We start from the raw sequence: 20,464 nt of genomic DNA on the forward strand, positions 1-20,464 counted from the left end.
AGGGCACGGCTGTGCTGGTGGGTTGGAGCAAAAGGTGGTTTCTATTCCTGCATCCCCATCCCGGCGGTGAGCCTTGGGCTTCCCACCGGTTTTGGTTGCTTTGGACCAAAAAAGGAGGAAAAATGCCTGAGAGGGGGCACGCGTGTGCTGAGTGGGGAGGGTGGCGGAGGGCGAGAGCCCCGGCAGCAAATGCACTCGGGATTGCTCTTCAGCCGGCTCGGTAACAAATTTACTGACACAGGGAACAATTTTTCCCTGACTCCGCCAATTCCTTAACGACGCTGGCTCGAAGGGCCCCGCGGGGAGGGGAACTTGAACTCTGCAAAAATCTCTCTGCTGAAGCTTTATTTAAGGCTACGTGGGGGATGCTTAAATATTAAAGGCTGAGACAATAACGGCTGGTGGTAGGCTGGGCAGCGGGGGCCGTGGTACAAGTGGTGGCACCGGCTGCCCTGTGCCCTGTCTGTGCCTCTCTTTGCCTCTGAACCCCTTTGATGCTCCAGCTAATGGGGCTGTCACCTTGCTGGGGACAGTCACTGCTCTCCCCTCCGTTATCTAGGCTGCTCTCACCCGCAGGTCCCCTTTCCATGGCTTTTGCGACAGCTCCGGGCTTGCGTCTCTAACAGCAGGATCGCATTTTCTCAGCTGGACATCAGCGTCTTGTCAACGCAGCCCACGAGAAAGGACAAGGACTGAGCATCTGTATTTTTCTCTGTGCTGCTTTTGTTTATTTCTTATTTTTTTAATCCCTACTTCTTGACTGTAGAAGTCTTTGTGCTGACACAATATTATTTATTTATAAAATATGTACAGGAAAGCGCTCGGGTACCAGTCCCACCCTCCAAGGTTGGCCGTGCGTGTCCGACCGGCAGGAGCAGAGGTGAAAGACGGTTTCTCTGCCTTGGAGTCGGGAGGAGGCGGAGAAAGGAAAGGGCTGAGAAAGATAGAGACTTCAAAGTATGTAAGCAAATATTTACAGGTTCCAAGACAAAAAAAATAGATATCTACAGTGTTGTCCTGGGGATACAGGGAGTCGGGCTTGAAGCGAAGCCTGCTCCCAGCTCCGTTTGTTAATATTGATTTGTAAAGACTATGGGTATTGCTTTCCATCGGCTGTGCCGGCAGCGGGGTGCGCAGCTCCGGCGAGCCCCAGGCTCAGGTGCTGGCAAGGGGCAGCCGGGACCGCTCCAGCCACGGGTTTGTGCTTCTGGGGCTTTCGCAATGGTGCTTTGTCTGCATTCTTAGTTTTTGTAAATGAGGGCCGAATGCCTCTGTGATACTCCCTTGAGCGCCGGGGACAGGGGATGCTAGCAGGGAGCGTGTTTCAGAGCGGCAAGGAGGAAAGTATTGCAGTTTGGGGTTTCCCGCTGGCTGCTGCTGTTTTAACACGATGTGAACAAAGCAGGGGGTTTTGCTGGCGCTTGGGACAGGTAGGGACAGTCCCCAAAAGCTGACCAGCTCCTGGGAGCTGGGGAAGGGACCTGGTCTTCCCTGCAAGGGGCTGTGTCAGTGTGGAAGAGCTCAGCGTGCCGTGTTTGCACCAGTGGGTGCAGGGGTGCCCCGGCGAGCGTGCCCAGGGCCGGGGGTCTGCACGTGGGGGGGAAGCTACCGCAGTACGTGCACAGCTAACTGCTCGTGCAGGGGAGGGTGTCGGTGCACAAGGGAGTGACTCCATGAAATGAGACTGTGGGTGCGTGGGTGTCTCTCTCAGTCCCCAAGCTCGACAGGTCGCCCCAGTTCAAACTGTCCATGGTCTATGCAGGTGATACTTGGCTGGAGGAGACAGAGGAGACCTCGGTCTTGCTCTGGGATACGGTGGAGGAGACCTCTTCATCCCCAAAGGGGTTCTTGCCGCAGCAGATTGTGGTGATCATGCAGTTGCGGAACTGAAGGAGGGAGAGAAATGGAGAACGATGGCACTGGGGGCCAGCAGGGATGTGCTGCTGTGCTGAGAGCCGCCGACAGCCCCCGAGCTTGCTGCTCCCCCCAGGCTGAGACGCAGTCACTTACGGGGAGGAGCAAGGTGCCTGCGGTGACCCCAGGCGTGCCGGTAAGCCAAGGGCAGAGGCTCACCCTGCATGACATTTGGCATCTCACCTGTTTGTTCATGAGGACGTAGATGATGGGGTTGTAGAGGGAGGAGCTCTTGGAGAAGAAGGCAGGCACTGCCATGAGCGTGGCGGTGAAGTCTGCTCCCTTGTTGGTGAAGATCCAGAACGCCACCACGGCGTAGGGCGTCCAGGCCAGCATAAACCCCAGCACCATGAGGATCACCATCCGCGTCACCTCTTTCTCGGCCTTCTGGGTCGTGGCCGACTCCTGCTGCTGGGCAGCTGCCTGTGGGCAGAGGGGGTGGTGAGGGGCACCCCGCAGCTTTCTGCCCCCGGACCACCTCCCTCCTCCTGCCCGAGCTGCCCACCCTGTCCCTGTTCATCCCCTCCCGACGTTACCTCTCGGACTTTGCAAATGAGACGTCCATAGGAGAAGAAAATGACCACGACCGGGATGATGAAGTGGATGATGAACATGTAGAGGACGTAGGACTCGTTGTGGTAGTCAGGGTTGTGGGGGTAGTAGTCGGGGAAGTAGTCGGGGCCACAGGAACACTGCATCCCCTCCGGCATGTATCTGCCAGTGAGAAAGGTTAGGATCTTCGCCAGAACCCTCCCTGGGGACAACAGGAGGGGTTCAACCTGGGGACCGAATTCCCCCAGGATGGGGGATGCTCCATGGCACGTGTGTTTTGGGTGAGCTCCTCCCCGGCTTCTCCTCCGCGCCCCATGCACCCGGCCTCGCTGGCTCTGCAGCGCCGGGCTCCTTCGGGGCCAGCAGCGAGCCACGCCGACATGTTGCACTTGGGCGTGTAGCATCAGTTTGTTGTGGCACTCGCTCCATCCCACGGGGAACAGGCTATTTATTTCCTTTTTACGTGGCTGAACGCTTGCCTGCCGGGAACCGCCTGCTCTCCCTCTGTGGATGGAGGGACGCTGAGTGGGGACAGGAGCCGCTGGCTTGGTGGGTCCCAGCACTTGAGGGCTTTGTCCCTGCTGCTGCACGGGGCGGAGGGATGCACAGCCTGTGCCTGGAGGGGCCCTGGCTCAGAGGGATGTGGCTCAGGTCTGCTTGGGAGCCAAGGACCAGTTGCCTGGGCAGGGATCCCAATTCAAGGCTGGAGAGAGACCATCTGGCTCATCGCAGGTGGATGGTAAAGCGACTTTGCTGCTCTAAAGCCACCTCTTGCACATGCCCAAAGGGCTGGCTATGACCCCACAGGGCAGCTCTGCAGTGGGGTGTCAGGAGGGGCCGGAGCTGCAGCGTTAGAGAAATTACCTCCATCTCCTCAGCTCCTCCCATACGCTCCGGGTGGCCTTTGGCTGCTGCATCAGCTCCTGGCCAGGGATGTGGGTGCGTGCAAGAGCCAGACATGGGCTTTAGCTGCCCGGAGGACACACTCGCTGGAGCCTAGTGAGCAGGTTGTGGTGTGAGCAGCCAGCGTTGCCTCTGTTATTGTTGGGGGGCATTTGTTGGTGGGGGGCTGAAATGAGCTGCGGTGCTGGGAGCAGGACAGATGGGCTCCTGGGGAGAGTGGGGCAGGGGTGCTGGGAAAGGTGCTGCAGGGCTTCCAGGAGCAATGCTGGGGTTGCAGCACGTCAGCAAGGCCAGGTTTGCCTCCCCAAACCTGGCCTGGTCATCTAAACACTCTTTATGGTCTGCAGAGAGAAATGGGCTCTTCACAGCACGGGTGAGATGAGCTGTGCCTGTCGAAGCCCCTCTTTCTCCGCAGAACATAAAGGGAGCACGAAGGACTATTGCAGTTGGAGATGCTGAGCCTGTGGCTGCCTTTGGTTAGGGGACACCAAGCCATACAGCTGAGGTCCCATTTCTGTTCTGACTCGCCCCATTGCCTCTCTCGCCTGCAGCCCAGGGAGTTTCACGTCCGAGCCACGAGTGCATCTCCTGTCCCGCTGGGGTGTTTGCTCAGCTGCCACTGAGCATCCTTTGACTCACCTGGACCAGCCGAAGAGGGGTGGAGCGGCACAGGAAAAGGCCATTATCCAGGTAAAAGCGATGCCCATCATGGCGTGGGTTGCGGAGAAGCGGAAGTTTCCCATGGGTTTGCAGACGACGATGTAGCGCTCTATGGCCAAGACAACCAGGGACCACAAGGCGACTTGGCCTGCGGGAGGGAGAGAAAGAGAGAGCGTACGGTGGTGGTAAGAGCTCCTCTGGGCTTGATCTTCCCTTCGTGGTCTCGTGGTTCCAGCGAAGAGCAGAGGGAACTGAGGAGTTGGGGATCAGCGAGGGATAACCAGCATCCTACTCAATAACTGAGAATCTCCCGGCCGTAAAGTGCAAAAGGTCTGGGAGCCGAGGGGAGCGTCTGTGCCGCAGCGGGATGCTGGTGATGGAGGAGGGATCATCATGTTTTTTTAATAGTTTAAAAAATCAAGGCGGTGAATTCCACCTGGGCACGAGGAAGCACAATTTCCGGCAAAGATGCCAGATGTGTCCAAACCTGTTGATGTCTTTAAATGTGTATTTCATGAGTCTTCTGCCAGTGCTGGATCAGGGGGAGGTGTACGGGGGAGGCTGTGTGGGTGGGCATGCGTGCACATGTATTCATAAGGGATAATTAAACTTCAGGGGATTGGGAGTGTTTAGTCGGTGCTGTAAGCCTGCTAATGCCCCCAGCTGTGATAATCTGCTGATAACTACACCCTGTGCTAGGATTCGCTGGAGACCTGCTGCTCGCACAGTGACGGCTTCCCATCAAACTTTCTTCCCTGTGAACAGGAGCCTCCTTGTTCTTTACTAGCTACAAACATCGGAAGGGCAAGTAATGCTGCCTGAAAGCCCACAGGCTCACTCGATCAGAAATGGTGCAGACCCATATGATCTTCTGACTCCAAGACCAAGCCCCTCCTCGGTCCTTGGCTTGGATCAGGACATTTAGCTTTGCTTTTGCCGGGCAGAATATAATTGGTTTTTTTTTTTCCCAGATCAGCATCATTGCAGGAAATCGCCCCATTTAGAGAAAAAAAAAGTGAAGTCCTTGCAATGGTTATGGATCTCTACAGCAAGGATTAGCGGTTGTCAGATCCATCACGAGGTGTCATGTGGGCCCGGCTGGCTGCGTGGGCATGGGGTGCAAAATGAATTTTCCCATTTTCCCTGTTTTGCACGGGGGCTTTCTGCAGGGTGAAGCGTTAACAGCTCTCATGTCCCTGAGAAGCGAAATAAGGAAGCTCCCAAGGGCACCCAAGTCGAGTGCAACTGGGACAAGAGCTGAGCAATTGCTGCAAAGCCTGGGCCTGGTTTCCCTAGCTCTGTGCAACCCTGAATCCTCCTTCCCCTCCACCCTGCTGCTCTTCTCTTCTGGTTAAGAGCTGCCACATCTTCCTTTTGCCCCAAGATAAGTTGTGACCCCTCTCCTGGTCTTGAACTCCTCCTCTCCATGCCCATACCCCTTCTGCGGGGTCCCTCTCCCGAGTGGTCCCTCTCCCAAGGGATGTCTTTTTCCTCCCCAAACCCTCCCAAATGCTTCACCTTTTCCCAAGAAAAGGCTTTTGGCAAAGATGCTTGACATTGATTCAAGGACATGATGTGGTCATCCTCCTCTGCTAGCCATGCAACTTCAGTGTGAGACCCCCTGAATGCAAGATGGGCAGTGTGGCCAGATGACCCCAGGCTTGATCCTGCAAACAAGGATCCCTTCCTGGTATTCGTTTCCTTGCAGCTGCCCTGCTAGTCATAAGATGGGCGCTTCTTGGCATCAAGATCAAACTTGCATAAATCCCTCTTTTTATATCCCCGTCTTTAAGCCGCGGGGAAGCAGCGACTCCCATGGCGAGCTCGGCCCCATGCAACGAGCTGCGACACCGCAGCGGCGTGCGAGATGGCTTTCTGCACGGGAGGGATGCTGCATGCATCGCAGCCGTCCCAATAGCATGATGAGGGAGTGGAACTGGGCTCCTAAAGCCCTGAAGAAGCAAGATCACCCACTGCCAAGCCTGGCCCTTAGACCCAAGCTCCCACCCCACAGCCCTTACCTCCCAGTGTGGCGAAGAAGCCCTCAATGGCACAGCCGACGGGTCCGAAGACGAAATAGCCGTTCCAGGCAGTGTAGAAGGTGACCGTGAAGCCAAAACAGGCCATGAAGAGGTCAGCCACCGCCAAGTTGACCAAGATGTAGTTGAGCGGCTGCCGGAGCTTCTTGTGTTTGAAGGTGACCAGGAGGGTGAGGAGGTTGATGGGCAAACCGGTGGAGATGAGGAAGAAGATGTAGCAACACACGACGCGGTATTTCCAGGGCTCGGCTAGGTAATACTGGGGGTACTCGAAGGGGCTTCGCACCACCCCTGTCTTGTTGGACATAGGCACATAAAAATTGATACCTTCCGTCCCATTCATCCTGCCAATGTTATAGCAGCTGCTTTGCTTTTAAGGGGTTTTTAAAAATGAAATGCTCTGGGTTTGTAATTAATTTTGCTTCAACCCCAATTAAAAAAAAAAAAAAAAAGGGAAGCCCCACCCCCCAATGTGGAAAAATACCCAACTAAAGGACACCCCCCCCAATCAAAAAAATAAATTAATTAATAAGAACAACAGTAAATCCCGAGGGGACGGGAGGTGGTGCGCTGCCCCTGCTCCGCGTCGAGGGCTGGCGGTGCCCGCGTGCCAGGGAGGTTTTATACCCTTCGGCCTCCTCGAGGGAGCGCGGGGGGAGGCTGGATTAGGGGCTCGGCTAACTTTGTATGACAAGGGCAACGGGATTGAGAGGGGCTGATGGTTTAAGCACCCTCTAAGCAGCCAGTTGGCCCCAAAACCTGCATTAAAGCGTATTAATTGCCATTAAGTGTTTAATATTGTTTAAGGAGTTGGGGGGAGGAAGGGATGGGGTGGGGAGCCCTTTGGAAGAGGGGCAAAGGTAGGAGGAGCAGTGGTGAGTTGGGGAGCGGCTGCTTTGGGCGATTGATGGGGAAATGGGTCCATGCTCGGGTCCATAGTGGGTCACAGCTTTTGGGGTATCCCTGGGTGGCTGAAAGACTCCATGGGAGCATTTGGGGACTAGGGAGTGCCCAGCTCTGCCCCGTTGATCTTGGGGAGGTCGCTGGGGGAAGGCTGGACAAAGCTCTGCGGGTCTGAGCCGTGGGCTCGGCTCCGGCTGTTTGGCTGCTCTGTGCTTGGGGTGCCTGGTTCAACGTGGGTGCTGCCCGATACGGATACGTGTCCCCATCACAGAGCAAAACGGGGCTCTGCTGACATGGCCAAGGGCCACCTCTGCGCACGGAGCTGGCCAAAGGCGGGAGGAGAAACCGTTTCCATCCCATCTTGGTAAACACAGCATTTTGGGGGCAGGTCTCTTGGCTGTATTACGCCCTGAATCGTGCGCCCTGCTTGTGCTAGAGTGCAAAGGACTATGAATTTCCTCCTCTGCCTTGTCTCCTCTCTGGGATGAAGGATATATGTCATTCAGCTGATCCTCCAAGGATCGCTGGAGGGACAGGAGGGAATACACCATCCAACAGGGATGGATGTGGCACAATCAGCCCTGCGACTCCCTGTCTCCTGGGGAGCTGGTGGTGAGCGTTTCCCACCCGAGCCTCCTCCCCATCCCAGCCAGTGGGACACCAATCTGGGTTGCAGCTTTGCAAGGTCTGGCGGGGTTTAGGGAGGGTCACAGCTCTAAAACCAGCCTGACAAAGTGCCACTACTTGCTGGAGAAGCAGCGCCTGAGTGCCCTGGGGGAGAGAAGGTAAAGCCTCAGCCATGATGATGTCCTGAATTCCCTCAGAGATAGTGCAGGGAGACCAGTACCAGCCTGCAGCCACACTGGGAGAGCAAGCAGGCTGGAAAGAAGCTTCTCCCAGTCTCTTAGCACTCAGTATGGGGTGTGGGATCCCCACCCCAGCACACATGAGACCGTGAAACTCTTCTCAGCAGGGTCGGTGCCAGCTTGGAGCACCAATGCTCCATCTCATCCAAGCTCTTTCCCCATTTTTTCCTTCTGGGTCATGGGTGCTCCTTCTCCAGGAGACCTGCCTAAGGCGCCTTAGTGAAGCTCTTCCATTAATCTCTGACATCTGGTGGCGTTAATGGCCCTGATCTGTTAATGCGGTAAGCTGTTAGCCTCTTTCTCACCGCTGCCCTCCGCCAAGACAAGGTGGATGGAAAAAGTCAATGCTGTCTTGCTGGATGAATGATGAGGTCTTCTGCAAGCCTGGAGTGTCTCAGAGCTAGAGGGCAGGAGCGGAAGGCTAAGGGGTATAGGTGGGATGAATGATGTCCTAATCGCTGATCCGTCTGTGCAGGTCTGAGAGGAGCAGAACTAGGATGTGGAGAGGGTAAGTGGGTCACATCAGCCTCAGGTGCCCTGGGACAAGGACTCCCCATGGGATGTCTGTGCCTCTCCGAAGGTATCTCACTGCACGTCCTGAAAACTGCTGGTCATGAAATTCCCAGTCTAGGTCTTCCTTCAGGGGAAGAGTTTCTTGTGGAGAAGTCCCATGGCCTTACTTCTCATAAAGCTTTCCCTGGAGGTATTTCATGCTTCTCCTGGCCATAGTTAGGCTTCTGGATATACAAAAGTTGGGCACATTTTTGCAGAATTAGTTGAATGTTAAAGGACAACCCAGAAATGCTGTGCATCTCAATGCCAGTGTGTCCCTCCCAACTTCCATGGTAGAAAGCAACGCTTTTCAGCTAAAAGATTTCACTATGATGAAAGACTTCATAAGGCTTGGACTTTGCTGTCAGTGCCAGCAGCATCTGCAAGCCCTGGTGCTTCTCTAAGGTTTTGTAGATGAACATGGTTATGTCATGGGACAATGAATTTTCATCTTCCAGAAAGCAATTTTCACCTCCCATCTCTGTGAGACTTTCTGCTATGTCTTTGCGGTGCCCCGTCTTCTCCTAAAGAGTAGAGTTTTACAAATGAAGCATAGCTATGGGGAGAAGAGGTGAAATGTTTTGGGTGGTGGGGGAAAGCATTAGCAGTATTTTTTGCACAGAGATTTTTTTTCCTTGATCAGTGCAAACCCTCTCCCTCGCTCTTTCAGCTAAGCTGCGGTGCAACTTTGGCTTCATGCATGGTACCGAGAAACCTTTCATACAGAGGATTTCCAACAACCGGACCAAGAGGACTTTCACCTGACTTTCAACTCGATCTGGACCAGGACCTTTCCCCTTTTTGGGAGCTGAATATGGAGCAGGTAAGCCCGAGTCGCCTCTGTCGTGCTAACAGGGGTCTGTCCCTTCCCAGCTGTCCTCATGGACTCGGCTTTCTCCCCCTGCGAGCTGAGGTCGGTTTTTCGGTCGATACCCTGAGGCTGGTGGATTTAGAGCTCTCTGCAGGTCAGCCACAGCCGGAGCAATGCCGAAGGCCTCGAATAAACTCAGCGTAGGAAAATGACACCGGAGAGGATAGCTGGTTCCTCCAGGACGTGTCCTGAATGCAACCTCGGTTCTCTCTGTGTCTCTGTCACAGAAATGGAAAGTGATGGCTTTAATTTGGTGTCTCTTAACAGAGAAACTTTATGGGCTGTCTCCCAGAGAGGTCTCAATTGTTTTCTATGCTCAATTGTTTTCTATGTCATAGAAGACATAGAAGGCAAATACGACAAAGAAGGCAATAGCAAAATTCAGGCCCTGTTTAATGTGAGAGGAGAAGCTTGCTTTCTTTGTGTTTGTCCTTAAGAAAAGGAAGGGTTTTCTTCCTTCTTGCATTTTTTTCTGCTTTGCTAAGCTCTTTGAGATGAGATTCTCTCTTATTCATTGTTTGTCAGCACATTGCGTGACGGAGCCCCGAGCTGCTCCGGGCTTTCATGTCCTGTGTAAAGCAAGAAATGATAATTATAATCAAATAACTAACGTGCACTGAGCTGATACGGTTGGTTCACTGGGCTCAAGCGACAGGCAGAGAAACCACGCGGATGTGCTGGGGGAGGTGGGTTTCCCGGAGCGGTGGCAGCTGGGAGCCCTTTGCGGTGCCTCTCCCCGTCCCTGTGCAAGGCTCGTCATCGCCGCTTGGGCAAAGGCACAGGAGCGACTTGCCCAAGGGCACGCAGGGAATGATTTGCAAAGCAAGGTGTAGAGAAATGCAAAAGCAATAGAAATCAGTCACCAAGCAAACATCTCTGCTTAAATTCTGGTGATGGGCTAACGCACAGGACCTTGAACCTTGGCCATGAGCACTGACGCTGAATGCAAAACGGTGCCGAGCTCGATTTTGTGCTTTTGTGGTTTTGTAACGTGCTGCCCTGAATCTCCCTTCTGGAGGGGCTCATTCCTCCCTCGTGGGCAGGCATCTACTACGGTGCCTGCCGGTACCCCCGGCTGCCCTGGGAAGACCTCGGTCCCCATATCAGATAGCAGCCACGCGTGGCCGCTGCCCTGAGCCGCTTACGCCGGGCTTGCGAGCTCCCTCGCCAGGAAAAGGGTTAAAGTAAGATAAAGCCGGAGCGTTATAGAGACCATATGGAGGGGAAGAAAACCCTTTATCCTGTAATTGGATTCGTTCCCGGCGGCTCCCGGCGGAGGTGAGGCTGAGTGGAGCTGACAGGTCGTGATGGGCGAGGCGCTGCCAGCCGCCCCGTCCAAAGCAGGATGTGTGTGCACAAACTTGTAGATCAATCCATTAGAGTGGATCAAATAGATTTAAATGTGTGGCAGGGAGAAGGAGGGCACAGATGTATTTGCAATTCGGTTCGGTGGGCTGTTCCTCCCTCAGCGGGGATTAACTCGGCTGCTCCGAGGAGGCACCGTGCCCTGCCGGGGCCGGCTGCCTGCTGCTCCTCCGGGCTTGCACGGTCGCATCCATCCAGGACAAGGATCTGGTGGTGCAGAAGGAGGTTCCTTGCGCCATGCCCTTGCTTCTTTTCCAAAAAATAAGGGTGCATGGAAGCCTGTCTCCTGCCTTGCTCGCAGGCCCCAACGGGCTGCAGCCGCGGGCTTTGGGCAGGAGGAATCCCAGCTCCTGTTCTCCGTGCAGGTTCCCCGTCACGGCTCCTTCTCCAGGCTCTCCCCACCAGCACAGCCTCGCAGGGGGTGGATGCACCAGAGCCAGAAGGCAGCTGGAAAGTGGGGAGAGCTTCGCCACTGCCAACCTCATCTCATTTGCACGGTATTCGCAAGCAAGCACGTCCCTGTCACCTCCCAGGCTTTTCCTCCTGCTGCTCATCCAGGTAACATCCCTGCAAGCACCGTAGGATTTCCTTGGAGAGATAGAAAGTCTTTGGGACCCATCATTTTCTTGCCAAGGAGCTGAGCAATCCCGGCTCAGCTGTGAACCTGCACCACTCCGTGTGGTGCTGTCAACACTTTTAACGAAGTGATAAACCAGGGCTGTAGCAGAGTAGGCAGGTTTGCAAGACAGTCTCACCGGCCACGCAGCACCACGGGACGAGCAGCCAGCACAGCCCAGCAAATCCAAGCAGCACAAGCCCATTTCCCTGTGTGTTAGCAGCTGTGCAAGGGAGCAAGCCATCCTCTGAGGAGGGTGATGGCCAATGCAAGGGAGAAGATGCTGTCTGCTCCTGTGAGATCTTTCTGACTTGCAAAATGCAGTCAAACCCTCGCTGGATTTTGTTCTGTTTTACAGGCTATTCGAGCCAGGTAGGTGTTAGGAGGGGTTGACAGGGAGTCAGGGATCTGTTTCCAGCTCTTCTCTCCAAACTCTGCTTTGCCCAACTAGTGGCAGGCGCTTAACTGCAAAGTTGGAGAGGCAAAAGAAAGGCTTTCATTTAATTCCAGAGGGATGCAAGAGCATGGCACCAGCACCTTCATTCTGCAGTGTCCAGCAGCGCCTGCTGTGGCCCAGCTTTGAGAACGGCTGAGCAGTCAGAAAAGGCAAATAGAAATAATCCAGCTCTTTTATTTTTAATTTGTAAACCTCATTTGAAGTTGAACCCTGTTATTCCTGAGGGCTTTATTGTGGATGTTCATAGCCCTCTGCTGCGATGCTTTATACATGCTGTTTCGTTTTGTCATAACTGGGTCAATTTTTTTTTTCATTTCTAGTGCAGAGCCCTTGGTTTTCTCTGTGGAAGCCTGGAGACTGCTGTGACATGGCCAGCTGGTTTATAATCTTTTGGGAAACAGCACGGAGGAAATTTGGGGTTCGCTTGCTTGTTTTCTGCTTTCCAGCAGGGCCTGGCTGGGCTGGCTCCTTGCTCCAGTGTCCCTATCGGACCACGAACAGCCAACCTGGTGTTCCAGCTCCCAGAAGAGCCACGACCTGGTGGTATGTCGGGTCTCCCAGGGAGAATCCCTCACGTCACTGCCCTGGCCACACTCTCAGCCAGCTGAAGAGCCCCATCCCCTGTCTTTTGCCCAATTTTTGAGGCCCCTATTCCTCTTGGTAGCAGCTGGGTGTCCTGCATCGGAATTTGTTTTTGTCCTTTTCTTGCTGTCCCTGCCTTAAAGCCTTCTAGGGATTTGCTCCAGACCAAACGTGTCCTTTCTCTCCCTTTGCCCTTCATCCTGTAATTGGATTCATTTCTTCCATCCAGCCCACCCCGGGCTTCTCCCCATCCCTTTATGTAACGACGCTGGCTCTGGGCTGTGCCAAGCCCCGGTGCTCAGGGCTTGACCTGCAGCCACTGAAACCAGTGGAGGGGTTTGCCCCGATTCCTGTTGCACATTGAATCCCACGCTGGTACAACAACCCTTTTCTTCTGCAGTTCTTGCTCCCTTCCCGTTTGCTGCCTCTTTTTCCTTTCCACATGCAACGTGTGCTCCCTCCAGCCTCTGCATTGCTCGTGTGGTGGTTGCATCTCTGCAGGAACCCCCCTGAGCACGTGGTCCTACGGCATGAGAGAAGAGGTAAATGCAACAGCCCTGCACGGATGAGCAAAGCAATGGCAAGATTGTCTGGAAAAATGATTGTTTTTTCCACTCCTTTCAATAATATTTATTTGCCTTAATTCCCAGTCTTTACTGTTTAGCTCTCTAAAGCCTTTGTGGTTGAGAGGCTTTCACTGAGGTTGCTATTCATCACCTCAGCAAAATATCCATGGATTAAACAGGCATTTTATCAAATTTGAGCCCTGTGCTGGAATCAGACTTGGCTGGACAGGTCCAAATGTCTCTGCAGATCTCTCTGCTGTAGTCTGAGTTTTCCATTTGGTTTTCCCGGCCCCATGTCCCAGCCAGGATGGATGTGCCGCTGTGTTTCACAGATCACCAGGTTTCTCCCATGAGAAACAGTCACCAGTGAGCACATTGACTTGCCATGTGCACTGTCTCTTTTCCGCCCTGAAGGCATCTGACCCTGTTTCCTTGTTGCCTTGCAGAATGAATTGGTGCCTTGAAAGTCTGAAAGGAAGATAAAGCAGCAGCAAACTCTTCTCTCTTTTTGCAGATAAACTGTTATTAACTGCTGAGGATTTCTGGAATGAGGAGGGTGACTCTCCATTGAAAGCGCTGTTAAATCCTGGGCATCCAGCATAATCCAGTCCACTGTATCAGGAAATCTCTGGCTGGCAGCACTGAGCACAGCAATGCCTTTTCATGCTACAGTTCTCCCATGGATGGATAATCTCCATGGATAACAACTGCAAATGCTGGAGGTTGGATCCTGACTGCTCTTACCTCCCCTTCCCTTCTCAGCAAAACAACCGCTGTGAGACAGGGCTTACCTCCAAACTTCATCTGCAACGGTGACCACAGGACTGAATTTTGCATCCCGTGTGTGAGCAAGAATATCATACATCATCCTCCTGCTAATTTGACAGTGCAAGCAGCCCTGCAAAGCAGCAATTTAATGCACTTCTTGTTGCCCTAGTGTTTCATCTTGCTATGCTTAACCTGATATATTGTTGTTTGATACGGGAACAGTAGGGGGGGTAAAAGGAGGTAATAAGAAAATAAAAGGTCAGTGGGTGCCTGGTGTGTGTAAAGGCTAAATTGCTCTTTCATCAAATCTAATAAATATTCCCTGTGAGCGGGGTAGGGAGCTTCTTTTCTGAAATTCTAAGTGATTTCCCTGCCTCAGAGCCTCAGCCCAGGACTCGGATTATCGGACGCAGGTCTCCCACCGCCGGCCGCGGCACCTCGCCTGCCCCTGGGCCACCGCAGCCAAGCCCTGCGTCTGCAGCATCCCGAGAGGCCGGGGCAGCTGGGTGCGAAGGGAGAGCAGCCGTCGGCGAGGGACGAGCCAGCCGCAGCCCCTCACTGCGCATGAAACTGCATTTTTTTCTACCATTCCTAAAAATATTCCTGAGCCTTCAAGTGAAAACCCGGTAGTTTGGATTTGAAAACCAAAATGGAAACAGTTGAGATGCATCCCATCTTATTTTCTCACCTCCTCTCTTTTCTCTCTTCACTTGTTCCAGATCAGGGAGAGAATAGCAAAGGGGTGACCAAAAATGAAGGAAAACAAAGCAAGGAAACATTTTTCTCTTGTTTATTTTTTTTCCTTGTTTGAGAGACTAGAAAGTTTTTATAAGCACAGAAATCTGTTTTATGAAAAAAGGGATTTTTTTTTAAATTTTTTTTTTTAATTCCAATGGAAGACAATTGTTATGAGATAGGACACTTTGGCCAGTGCCTGTCTCCTCCGCCGCTGGCAGGGAAGCTAAATCCTTCCAGGCTATGGCCAGAAACATGTGCTTTCCTCTTTCTTTTGTCCTTCCATCCATCCCTGGAGAAACTGAGGCAGCAGGCAGAATTTCCAGGTGTCCCCAATTTTGGGGTATCCAGGCCTGGTTTCCAGAGAGGCTTTGGCGTTACGGGGTGCACCGCTCATTTGTCAGGCTTTAAATGCCTGTGGGAAGCTCTTGCAGGTGCATTGCAGACCCAGAGGAGCTCAGCGAGCTGCTGAGGATGTAAATTGCCGTGATCCCCCTGGGGATGGGTCTGCTGCAAAGACGCTGCTCCATCCGGGGTCTCTTGGAGATGTTGGTGCTGAAGAGCTACAGAGCATTGCATTTGCAGGTAAAACTGAGCCCGCTGCCTCTGAAAGGTGAGCGGTGGGACGCTCCCTACCCTCTGCTGCACATCCAAACCTTCACCTCCTTCTCCATGTCTGACCTGCACCTTATCCACAGCTCGCTGCCATCAGCAAGAGCAGCCTCCGGTCTCTGGGTTGGCTGTAGAAACCAGGCAGAGTGGGAGGAGAGAGAAACAACGCGAGACAAATTCCCCATTAATCTAAGAGATCATTATTTGCTGCTAGAACCAGGAGGGTGAACTGTTTTTGGGAGTCAGCAGGAGTTAAATCCTTGCTATTGATTCTTGCCCAGCCCGGCTGCGCAGCCGTGAATTACCGTGAATTACACCGCTGAGCAGTGGGGAGAAATTGAAGTGGGCGCCAGGCAAGCGTGGGGACGGGAGGGGGAAGTCTGCACCCTTAAAATATTTATGCTGCAAATTAACATGTGTTTTAAGCCTGTGATTCTTCAAATATTTATCTAGTGTTAATATTTTGAAAACCGCATTAAAATTTGCCACTGGTGCTTTATTCATTAGGAGCGTTCGGCAGCCACAGACAGCAGCGCCTGCTAAATCTGTAATGCGTCCATGCAGAGACAGCAGCTGGAGGATGGTGCCTGGGCTGTGAGAAAGAGCTTTCTGCTCCTACTTCCAAAACAGGGAGCCTAAAATGAACTCCTTACCCACGTCGACTTCAGCTGTGTGACTGCAGACGTTCAGTTCAGCAGAGCATGCGCCACGTTTTTGACCCATCTGACTCCAAGCAAAAATAATTTAATGTGAGCGGAGCGAGACGGATATTCCTGTGGGCATCGGGAAGGGGAACTGGGGCTGGGGGACAGATTTTTTTCCAAGCCTGATGGCTGCTGTGGGTCTGGTGGGGCTGTGAGAGCAAATGACATGCACGAAGCCATGTCTTCCCTTCTCAGATGTGCCAGCCCCATCCAAGGAGGTTGTTGGATATGGGGGAAGAGAGGGTGATTTGGTCCACCGTGGCTGTCAGGGCTAGTGCTATGGCTCTGACGCTCACCCTGAAATTGGAAGCTTTGCTGGGGGGCACCCCGATGCCTGACTAAGAGTCAGGCGGAGCGGCAGTGCAGGATTTCAGTCCTTCACGCTCTCCCCGCATGCTCTCTGCCCGCTGCGTTAGCCTACAGCTGAAATTCAGCTTCAGACTCGCATTGGCTTATAGCTCCTGTTTTTTATGCAACCCACTTGCCAAAATACCCCGAGCACAGAGCGACTTGGAGGGAAAAGTACAGGACATGGAGACAAATGCTCAGTGTCGCTGGCACAGGGAGCTCATTTTCCCTTGATTCCTTGACACTGCAATTGATGCATGGCTTAATGGACTTTACTACTACTGCCAGTTTCCTGTTAAAATTACTCCCAATTATGGCGAACGTTTAACTTTAGGTACGAGCAGAACTGCAAGCAACTCCATTTTGTACATCGTATTTTTATTAAGCTTCTAACCTCAGCTGCAATTTTGCTTCATAAAACAAGGAGAGTTTCAGGGGGCCTGCAGATTGCAAATGGTTACAGGGACTGCAGCAGGACAGATTTTTCGCATTATAATGCTAGGGAGTGAGATTTCCAGCTGTGATTTTTATTTTCATTTATTCTCATTTTGCACTGGCAATGGGGACATGCCAAAAGCTGCTTTTATGGACTGGGCAAACCTAGAGCTAAAAGGTGCCTGTTGCTCCCACCCACTCTGGTGCTTCCACAGAAGAAGTCTTGGAGTCAGGTGCCTTGTTTTCAGCTCTCCGTTTCCTTTCCTTTTTAAGTACTCTTGCATAATTAAGAGGTGGACCTGGCAGACAGCATCCAACTAATACAGATATGATTAATTTTCATCTTCCCTTTTTATTTTAAAGGTTGTCCTTTCCAGAAAGCTTCATCGCAGATGGATGGGAAACCTGCCAGCCAGCCACATTTTTGAGGTAAAAGGGGACAAGACATGGGAAAGTTTAGTGCTTTGAAAAAGTGACCTTTCTTGGTAATTAATTTGTCACTTCCCAACACCATCTGCTGACTCGTCAGCTGCATCCATCATAACCATGCAAAAAATACTGGAAAAGTCAATTAAAATGAGAACCGGTGTCAAATGGGCTTTGCACAGATTCTTTAGCAAAGGGAGGGGGGGAAAAAAAACTTGTCATGTAATGCCCTTTTCATCAACACGCATACACATGGTCCCAGGGAGAAAAACTATGTTGACCTCTCTGGAAGTCTTATAGCTAGGAGCACTTCATTGCCTGGTGATAAACTGCAGTAAATGCACAGGGATCTGGGAAGCGTCTTAGTGACTGCCACATTTTTTAAGGAGGGGTTTGGCCCAAATCGAGCGTTATTGACTGTAGTGACAGCAGCGAGTCCCTTGTGAGGACCAGCGCGCAGTGCAGTGTGTACACGTCGTATTGACTAGCTGCGATGGAGCTAGGTGGGAAAAGTCGTTTTACAGGCCTGGGCAATAGCTCTTTTCTCCTTGTCTCCAGCAAATACTGCCACTGCTTAGTTTTCAACCAGCCAGGCAGGAATGACCTGCTATAACACCCCATAAAGCCATTTGATGCAGGAGGATTTCATTGCTTCCCCAACTCATTTTTTTCCTCTTACATCTCGCCTGCTTTTGGCTGGTTGCTCTCAGGTTTCCTCGCACGTAGCCACTCATCTGTGAGAAGCACCAGGACATTTCTGGCCTGATCCCAAACCCTCCAACATCAGCTCCTGTCTGATGGTGTTGGGAGACCAAAGATGAGATCTCACGCAAGTCACTTGCTCTCTCTGTACCTCATTTGTCTGGAGAGGGATGTCAGTGCACAGTTTTGTGTCCCTGAGGGGGATCAGTGTGTCCAGGACTGTGAGATGCCCAGTTATGGTGGTAAAAGGGGCCACATGGAGACTCAAAATGGACAGATAAATCCCTTGGACTGCTTTGATATCTCCCCACTTGTCTGCTTAGTTTATAAAGCTTTTTGGTGATAGATTTAGCATGTATAGTTTTATTTATTATTTTAAGATTTAGCTCTAGATCCTGCCAGGGGATTTATTACGTTAAATCTATGCTTTTTGTAATGCTGGTGGGTCAAACTTCATTCTGCATTATGCTTATTTGATGGCAACATTGTTATTATTGTGATTTGTCCACATTACTGTAGAAATATAATTAAGATATAGGCATCGTTTTACCGCTGGTACACTCACATCATAAACACTTTATCCTGGAGGGCTCATGATCTAAAAAGACAAGCTGGGAGAGAGGAATTTCTCCATCTCATAGATAAGGAAACTGAGCAGGGAGAGATCCCCTGTCCAGCTCTGGGACCCACCGAGAACAGCTGCCAGCCTAAAGACAAAAGCCTGGGGAGAGAGGAAAGGGAATCTTCCTGGAAACGAGAAACTCTTAAAAATCCAATGCAGATAACAATGCAAACCTGTCTGGCAAACCCATTTCCATACATGCCAGGTAGCCGTTCGTCAGCTCTGCTGGAAGCGTGGGCACCTGCGCAGGTAAGGGATTGCACATTGGTGCCTGTACGCATATAAAAGGGTGCGAAACCAGCAAAACCAGCAGGAGCATCCAGGTGTGAACAGGAGCAAGAAGAGATCTGACCTCCAGCATCCCGTGGCCGTGCTCGGCAGGTAGGTGCTTGGTCTCTGCTCCCATTTGCAAGCTTGGTGGGGTGTGCGCTTCGTGGGTGCCCAGACAGGCACTGGTGTTACCAGCACATGTTGGCTTCAGCAGAGACAGCTCTGACAAGAAAGAGGAAACAAAATCGATGCTTAAACAAGGGGAAAGGTGCTTTCTGCTCATCCTCCATTGTGGGAGCACCGGTTCCATCAGCTCCTGCCTCCCCGCTTGTCGCGAGCACCCAGCAGACACCGAAGCGTGCTGCAGAGGTGCAGGGAGCCCTGGGTGCCCTCTGCACTCGGGGAGCTGCTTTGAACAGACAGAAAATGAGTCACAGACAGTGCCTATTGACAGTAATGATTTTTTTTTTTTTTTTGGAAGACAGCTCGGTAGACAAACGTACTCTCTTGTCACTGTGCTCACACCAGTACCAGGTGGATGTTCACCCCTCCTGCCCCCAAATTGGCATTTCACCCCATTTTGTGCAGACATAAGCAGAGCTGGGCAATGCTGCACCCAGCCCCATGCGACCGCAGTACTTTGTTGTGCTGATGCTGAACTTGGGATCCTCCTGCTTTGTGCTTTCTCTTTGTAGCTGGGAAGCAAATTCACTAACAACAAAGTACATATCTGCCTGGAGAGGCATTGAGCTGGAGATCTCAGTCTGAAAGACATGTCCTGCTTACAAATAAGGAAGGGACATTCAGAAACATTTTTTGACTTGAGTAATGTGCAGGGGTGTTTCTCCGGGGGAAGAGGGAGCAAATCAATTCACAAAGGCATAGTCAATAAGAGATGAAGGAGGTGACTGGGTTTATTTCTTTGTATATGGCAGTATTTTATTGCAGTGATAGAATAAATGAAAAGGCACAAAAGATGGATGCTACTGAGATAACACCATGTTATCAGCACATAAGCACATCAACACGTTGTATTACAAGGGGAGAGCCTGAGAAATCCCCTTTTGATCACTGCAGCAAACATCTGGCTGGGTCACCCAGGGCGATGTCCCAGTGCAGCTGACAGCTTTGATGACCCAGCGTGGGTGGGCAGGGGGGAGATGGCACCGGCACTGCCCTAAGCAGTGCCAAGGGAGAGGAAAGGGGCTACAGCTGCCTTCGCTTGCCGTCAGCCCTCCCCTACCCTGGCACACAGCGGAGGGATGTGACTGGCAAGTTACGGAAAGGGAATATTTATTAACTTCCACGGGCCTTCAGTTCAATACTAGCTGATATTTATGGGAAATCTAATTTAGGGGTCAAATTTGACATAACAATGTCTTTTCAATAACATCCAAACCAAGAGGTTTCTGAAACTAATTAAGCATCGGGCTCCAATCAAGTAGAGTAGTTAAGCTGTGGGACCAGACTTCATTAAATTCGTCCAGAGAGAATATTTTAATATTTAAAGAGAACATTTAATGTTTACATAAGTCCTCTTCTGAGGTGAAGTCGCTGTTGAATCACTTCAGAAGGTAGTTTTTAAAGCCCTTCATACTAGGCTGTTATGGAGCCAGGCTGGCAAATGCCCTTCCCAGCTCTCTTGGACCCAGTGAGGCTTATTAAAAGATTCAGTCCATCAAGGCAGGTTTTCAGGGGTGAGGAATATGAAAATAAAATTTAACAAAACAGCTGTCTTAAGGTTTTTCTCTCTCACAGCATCACTCTGTCTCCCTTCTTGTCAGTGGGATTGATGGGAGCGTTTTGCTCTGGACGTGTGTGGGTCTTAAACCAGTACAGCTGGAGGGCTAAAGCTTGCAGAGCAGAGAGAGTCTTTAACAGTACTGAAGGGCTGGGCTTGAAGTCTCTGGAGATATTGCTCAAGAACAAATCTATTTACAGAAGAAGGTTTGCGAGGACAATTGTCAGTCAAGACACTTCTATTCTCAGCTCAGGA

At 51.8% G+C, this 20,464-nt stretch overlaps 1 protein-coding gene across 1 annotated transcript; it reads right to left on the reverse strand.

Annotated features, from left to right (window-relative positions):
• Positions 1-1,579: 1,579 nt before the first annotated feature.
• LOC104071196 (green-sensitive opsin) lies at positions 1,580-6,526 on the reverse strand. Its single transcript, XM_009578921.1, has 5 exons — positions 6,051-6,526; positions 4,009-4,177; positions 2,451-2,628; positions 2,098-2,337; positions 1,580-1,886 (listed from the first exon to the last, which is right to left on the reverse strand). Exons 1-5 carry the CDS (start codon positions 6,409-6,411, stop codon positions 1,755-1,757), a joined length of 1,080 nt encoding a protein of 359 aa, XP_009577216.1. The 5' UTR covers positions 6,412-6,526; the 3' UTR covers positions 1,580-1,754.
• Between the last annotated feature and the right edge of the window lie 13,938 nt (positions 6,527-20,464).

The sequence above is a fragment of the Fulmarus glacialis genome, unplaced genomic scaffold (genome assembly GCF_000690835.1).
Source record: "Fulmarus glacialis isolate BGI_N327 unplaced genomic scaffold, ASM69083v1 scaffold28725, whole genome shotgun sequence".
Classification (NCBI taxonomy): Eukaryota; Metazoa; Chordata; class Aves; order Procellariiformes; family Procellariidae; genus Fulmarus; species Fulmarus glacialis.